The 7,364-nt window shown below is 27.8% G+C and overlaps 2 protein-coding genes across 2 annotated transcripts; both read right to left on the reverse strand.

The window, feature by feature from the left end:
• Positions 1-292: 292 nt before the first annotated feature.
• Positions 293-2,730, reverse strand: OCT59_019974 (uncharacterized protein; the record flags this gene model as incomplete). The annotated part of the gene is made up of 4 exons (XM_066143878.1): positions 293-1,127; positions 1,207-1,567; positions 1,636-2,163; positions 2,242-2,730. 4 exons carry the CDS (start codon positions 2,728-2,730, stop codon positions 397-399), a joined length of 2,109 nt encoding a protein of 702 aa, XP_066005586.1. The 3' UTR covers positions 293-396.
• A 928-nt stretch (positions 2,731-3,658) lies between these two features.
• Positions 3,659-6,001, reverse strand: OCT59_019975 (uncharacterized protein; the record flags this gene model as incomplete). The annotated part of the gene is made up of 4 exons (XM_025317509.2): positions 3,659-4,392; positions 4,471-4,828; positions 4,901-5,416; positions 5,498-6,001. The coding sequence occupies 4 exons, from the start codon at positions 5,999-6,001 to the stop codon at positions 3,659-3,661; spliced, it is 2,112 nt and encodes a 703-aa protein (XP_025178237.2).
• Positions 6,002-7,364: the final 1,363 nt, after the last annotated feature.

Raw genomic sequence — 7,364 nt, forward strand, 5'->3', positions numbered from 1 at the left:
AAATTTTTGGGCTCATTTTTGACTGCAAACTAATAATTTGGGACTTAATATAAATTTGGTGACCAAAATACTACAAATAATGGCGCATTCTCAATATGGAAAAATTGGTTAGTGAGAAAATTAGTTAGATATATATGAATTTGGGCTGCGATATTTCATAAATCTGCCGTGATGTGATATCTTAAAAATTTTTGTAATAAATGAATATTTAAATCACGTTTCACACAGAAAGCAATGAATACCGAAAAGTTTATATAAGTCAGGTATATAAATACATAATGCAGTGATTTACTTCCGGTAAGTGTTATATTTATTGATAAAAAAAAATTAGATAAAAAAATAATTTGTTTTTTTAAAATAAAATAACATAATCATTTAACAAATAGGAAAAAAATTTTATATGTCATATTCCTTACAAAATTTAATACCAGGTTCATAATTATTATAAGCAGCTAATTTCAAATAATATTTAGCTTTTTCTATATCTTTCGTACAACCAATACCATTGTAATACATATTTCCAGCGTTATACATTGCTACTTTAAAACCATCTTCAGCAGCTTTTTCAAAATATTTAAGAGCTTCTGAAAAATTTTGATCAACACCAAAGCCATGATACAAACAATCTCCACATCTTACTTTTGCTTCAGGGAATTCATTTGCTTCATCATTAGCAACTTCCTTAAATAATTCAGCAATAATTTTATCTTTATTTGGAGGGCTCGGAACCAATCCTCTCGAAATGTAATATGCTTTATAATATTTTGCTATGATTTGACTACGGTTTGCTGTACCTCCTGTATTACCAAGGTTTGCATAAGCTTCAAAACATTTATATGCAGTTTTTACATCTCCAACTAGTTTATAATGTTTATTATACAACTTATGTTGTTTTGCTGCATCAGTGAGTGTCATATATTTAAATGATTTAAGATCTGGAAGGGCGTATGCATCAATGTTCTCTGCTCGTTTTGGACGAGACTTTTGCATAGAGTTGTTTCTGCTGTTTCCTCTTAGGTTTGGGCCACTAGAGCTTGATGTAACTTGTGAATATTCCTTGAGACAATTATTAAGGACTTCAAATATTTTCGTGATTTTTGGCCTAAAATCTGGATCATGATGAACGGCTAAAAAAATATGTAAAAAAAAGAAACCAATTAAGTACAACAAATAAAATTGTAATTTAAAATATTTTCTTTTACATACCTTCAATTTCTAATCGTTTGAATTCTTCTGGCATTTGACTATTTTCAGAAAATGGTTCTCTATACGTTTTATTATATACCTTATCAACTATATCTAAAATATCATTACTATCTTGATATGGAACTCTTTCTTCAGCAATTTCCCAAAGTAAGATTCCAAAACTATAAATCTCACATCTTTGATCATATTTATAATTTGCCCTCTCTAACAATTCAGGTGCACAATAACGAACTAGTTCTAAATTTTGCTTTTGATTTAATGTAGCCGCGGTTAAGTAACGACTTAGTTTGAAATTTGCAAGTTTTGCTGTCTCATTAAGTGTAATTAATATATTTTTAGCTCTAATATCTCGATGAAAAATCTAAAAAAAAAAATTAAAAAAAATTTCGTTAATTAAATAAAAGTTGGTTAATATATATATATAATTACCTCTACAGTTTTTAAAAAATTTAATCCACGAGCAATATCGAGGGATATACGTAATTTTAATTTAAGGTCGAAATCATTTTTATTTTGATAAAATTCACGCAAATTACCACGTTCGGCCCATTCAGTCACCAAATACCATTGATTTCCATCAGAAATTATTCCATAAAATTTTATGATGTTTTGCCAATCATGAAGTTCTTTAAGAATTGTAACTTTATTTTGTACAATCATATAGTTTTCTCCCTCAGCGATAGTTTTAAAAGCAAATACTTCACCTTTATTTGTTGTTTTATGCCATTTATTTACACGTCTATAGTATTTACGTGTTTGCTCATTTTCATCACTTTCATAATCAGAAAATTTTAATGGATGTATCTGAAAGATATTATCAATTTTTGTTTGATTTTGAGAAGTTTCATTCATAAATTTTTCCATTGCATTAACTTTTACAACTGTTGAAAAAAACTTTTCACTTAAGTCTGCGAAGCAGTCGTTATTATTAATACCAGCCACCATTCCTAGTATATACTATAATTATTAAATAATTTAAAATTAATTTTATGTTCAATTAAATTATAATAAAACTCAATTTTTTTATAATCTTACTTTAAATAAATCATCTTGATCGGATTTTAATTGTTCAAGTTCATCAGCAATTTCAACGTTAATAGAAAAAGACAATAAGTTAATACAACTGTCGAATTCCATACATAATTCTTTAAAAATTTTCTCAACACTTTTCTCTTTAAGGTATTTTATCAAAGTTTTCATTAGAGAGATTTCTGATATAAATTTTTTAATTTGCGTTATAATAGTAGATAATTCTTGTAAACGTATATAATTTATTTTATTAAAAAAATCCTCTCTGTCTTTTCTTTTATCTCTAAGATCTCGTACGGCTAATTGTGCAACACGAACTCGATTTTTTAATATTTCACAAGTTCGTTTATTGTGTTCAGCAGCTTCTACTAATTCGATGATTTCGTTAAAAAAATTTCCAATTTCATTAATTAAAGGAAGAAATTTTGCAAATGGAACAAACATGAAAGCACTATCTTCAGTAAAACTATTCTTTTTTGATCCATTATCTTCCATTTCTAATATTTATAATGATTTAATAAATAATTTAATCAAAAAAAAAAGAGATTTTTTATTGTAAAAAAACTACAAAACTCCGGTTTATTGCTTAATGTATATGCTGTGTTACCATTGTAATCCAACTTTTTGTTGCGTTAGGAATCATACGATAATTTACGACAATAAAATATTTCTAATAAATTTGGAGCACGTAAATGGGTATGTATACGTAATACATTATCTTTTATTAGATATTTTTCGTTACACTTATTACATTGAGATAACGATGTAAATGAATTCATGTTACACAATTTGATGACCTTTATAAAATCAGGTCCTCACCAGCGCGGAAAAAAAGCCTGAAAAGTTTCGGAAAAATTCCGGTAAAGCATAAAAATTCCGGATATTGGCTTTTTTAACCGGTATACATTGTCCGAAATTGAAAAATTGAACAAAGCAAACTATAAATTTTTAGGAAATCCGGATAGATTTCCCCCGCTCATCTGCATACATAGATAAATGCATGTTATTTCTAAAAATGAGAACCAATCATAATTTTATATGATTCCATAAAAAAAAACTAATTAACCCGACAGTTGCATCATTTTCTTACACGACTATGTATGTACAGTAACTTTTTATGCGATGAAATAGATAATCACGTAACTTTGAGAATATTAAATGGATGCAGTAAGCGTTAAAATCAAATAATCTATTAGTTAAATAAAAACTAGGAAACGGGAACCGTTGTAAGTCCGGAGCGAAAAACCAAAATTGCGGTTTCATTGGGTGGCGATCAAGTTGCGGACAGAGAAATTCACGTGATCGATTTTTTTTTTCATAGTGCGTAGACATACTATATTGTCCTCCGGACAATGACAAATAAAAAAAAATTTTTTTTTTAGCTAAATAACGTAATAATTTAATGAATAATAATAAAAAATTTTCAGAACTTATATTCATTACGAAATCTAATAGCAGCTTCGTAACCATTATAAACAGCTAATTCTATATAATTCTTGGCTTTTTCTATATTTTTTTTACATCCAACACCATTATAATACATATTTCCAACGTTGTACATTGCTACTACAACACCATCTTCAGCAGCTTTTTCAAAATATTTAAGAGCTTCTGATTCATTCTTATCAACACCTTTACCATTAAACAAACAATCTCCATATCTTACTCTTGCTTCAGGGTATTCATTTGCTTCATCATCAGCAACTTCTTTAAATAATTCAGCAACAATTTTATCTTTATTTGGAGGGCTCCCAGCCAATCCTCTTGAAATGTAAACTGCTTTATAATATTTTGCTGTGATTTGATTACGGTTTGCTGTACCTCCTGTATTACCAAGGTTTGCATAGGCTTCAAAACATTTATATGCAGTTTTTACATCTCCACTAGGCCTGCCATTTTTATACAACTTATGTTGTTTCGCTGCATCAGCAAGTGTCATGTATTTAAATGATTCAAAATCTAAATTAATAGGTAGTGCATATGCATCTTGATCAATGCTGAATGCTCGTTTTGGAATAAACTTCGGAGTGGAGGGTTTTCTGTCTAGGGTTAAATTACAAAAACTTGATGGTTCTTGTGAATATTTCTTGAAACAATTATTAAGAACTTCAAACATTTTCGAGATTTTTGGCCTAAAATCTGGGTCATGATGAACGGCTAATAAAATATGTAAAAAAAGAAACCAATTAAGTACAACAAATAAAATTGTAATTTAAAATATTTTCTTTTACATACCTTCAATTTCTAATCGCTCGAATTCTTCTGGCATTTGACTATTTTCGGAAAATGGTTCTCTATACATTTTATTACGTACCTTATCAATTATATCCCCAATATCATTACTATCTTGATATGGAACTCTTTCTTCAGCAATTTCCCAAAGTAAGATTCCAAAACTATAAATCTCACATCTTTGATCATATTTATAATTTGGTGCCCTCTCCAACAATTCAGGTGCACAATAACGAACTCGTTCAAAGTTTGGGTTAGCGTGTCCGCCGTGTCGGTAACGAATTAATTTGAAATTTGCAAGTATTGCTGTCTCATTAAGTGTAATTAATATATTTTCAGCTCTAATATCTCGATGAAAAATCTAAAAAAAAAAACAATTAAAAAAAAATTTCGTTAATTAAATAAAAGCTGGTTAATATATATATATAATTACCTCTACAGTTCTTAAAAAATTTAATCCACGAGCAATATCGAGGGATATACGTAATTTTAATTTAAGGTCGAAATCATTTTTATTTTGATAAAATTCACGCAAATTACCACGTTCGGCCCATTCAGTTACCAAATACCATTGATTTCCATCAGAAATTATTCCATAAAATTTTATGATGTTTTGCCAATCATGAAGTTCTTTAAGAATTGTAACTTTATTTTGTGCAATCATATAGTTTTCTCCCTCAGCGATAGTTTTAAAAGTAAATACTTCACCTTTATTTGTTGTTTTATACCATTTATTTACACGTCTATCATCACTTTCATAATCAGAAAATTTTAATGGATGTATCTGAAAGATATTATCAATTTTTGTTTGATTTTGAGAAGTTTCATTCATAAATTTTTCCATTGTATTATTCATTACATTAACTTTTACAACTGTTGAAAAAAACTTTTCACTTAAGTCTGCGAAGCAGTCGTCATCATTAATACCAGCCACCATTCCTAGTATATACTATAATTATTAAAATAATTTAAAAATTAATTTTATGTTCAATTAAAAATATAATAAAACTCAATTTTTTTATAATCTTACTTTAAATAAATCATCTTGATCGGATTTTAATTGTTCAAGTTCATCAGCAATTTCAACGTTAATAGAAAAAGACAATAAGTTAATACAACTGTCGAATTCCATACATAATTCTTTAAAAATTTTCTCAATACTTTTCTCTTTAAGGTATTTTATCAAAGTTTTCATTAGAGAGATTTCTGATATAAATTTTTTAATTTGCGTTATAATAGTAGATAATTCTTGTAAACGTATATAATTAATTTTATTAAAAAAATCTTCTCTGTCTTTTTTTTTATCTCTAAGATCTCGTACGGCTAATTCTGCAACACGAACTCGATTTTTTAATATTTCACAAGTTCGCTTATTGTGTTCAGCAGCTTCTACTAATTCGATGATTTCGTTAAAAAAATTTCCAATTTCATTAATTAAAGGAAGAAATCTTGCAAATGGAATAACCATTAAAACATTATCTCCCAAATTTTCAGCGAAATCATCTTTTTTATTAGTTTTTGATACATCATCCATTTCTAATAATTTATTAATTAATAATTTAGTGGAAAAAAAATTTTTTTTTTTTTACGAAACTACAATCATCGTTTCATTTATTCATGTATGTGTGTATTACCATTGTGATCAGAAATCCCACGCACAATATATATTTATAAATAAATCAATAGCACGAAATATCATATATTCATGTTGCACTGTTATCAAAAGCAAATACTGCTACACAAAAGAAATGTATTCGTGTAACCGTTATGTTTAAATGGTTCAGCCCAATAGTTTATTAGTAGTTTATTAGGCATAGTAATAACACATGATTAATATAATATAATAAAGTGGATATGGTGTAAATGAATATTTTGTAGGAAAAAGTTAAAATAAGGCTTATAAATGGATTAGAAATAGCTAATATTAATTAATGCATGATCAAAAAACGTCAGAACGATCGGTCCTGTGACCGATATAGCTACTCCCTCTTCCGATTCATCCCACATAAATTTAGCTTGATTTGACAAAATTTAGTTAATAATTTAGTAACACCAAGTTATAGATGTCTTTTTTGATAATATAACTAGTATATAGTCACATGGCTGTTCGTTATAGAAGATATAATAATATTATATGGCTAATATATAGAGGCTGATTAAGTTCGTTCGGATGCGTTATATAGTGTTTTATTATAAAAGCTCGTTATATCCAGTGAAATTATTTATAAAAAATCGGTTCTGGAAATTCGGTTCTTTATAACCAGTGGCGACTGTAACTTTCTAGGGCCTTATAATTATGTTAAATCAATCATTATTAGTATAGTTCCTTAAAATACTAATATTAAGGCTTTTTTTAACAGTAAATCTTCCATCCTTTTTATTTGCCCATTTATTAGAGAGAGAAGTACAAAAATATTGCGTTCTAGCACATAAAATACCCGAATGTGATGAAATTCTTTCATATTTTCACCCCAGCGTAGATAATAACTAAAGTAATTTTTCAAAATAGTCAAGTACTACTACTTGACAGTATTCATGAGACAATTGGGACATATTTTTATAATATAGTTTTCGAGAAAATGTTGGAAGTATCTATATAATAATTTGGATTTTGTACGACCGTGATTAAATTAAAATTATCATGCTTAATTTGTTGTGAGCATGTCAAACTTTTCACGAAAAATATAAAATTTTGAGAAATAACGACAAGTAAAAAATATACACGAATTTGAAAGTTGTTGGGCTTTCGTTTTTTATTAAGATACGCCATTGAACAATTTATTGAGCACATTTTCTTCATAGTTTTCTGATAGTTGGTCTCCAAAAACACCCTTTTGATTGCTAGGCTTTTACTCCCTACGAAGAGTTATAATTTGATGTGTGGAGTCCAGTTGATT

Source organism: Rhizophagus irregularis, chromosome 29 (assembly GCF_026210795.1).
Source record: "Rhizophagus irregularis chromosome 29, complete sequence".
NCBI lineage: Eukaryota > Fungi > Glomeromycota > Glomeromycetes > Glomerales > Glomeraceae > Rhizophagus > Rhizophagus irregularis.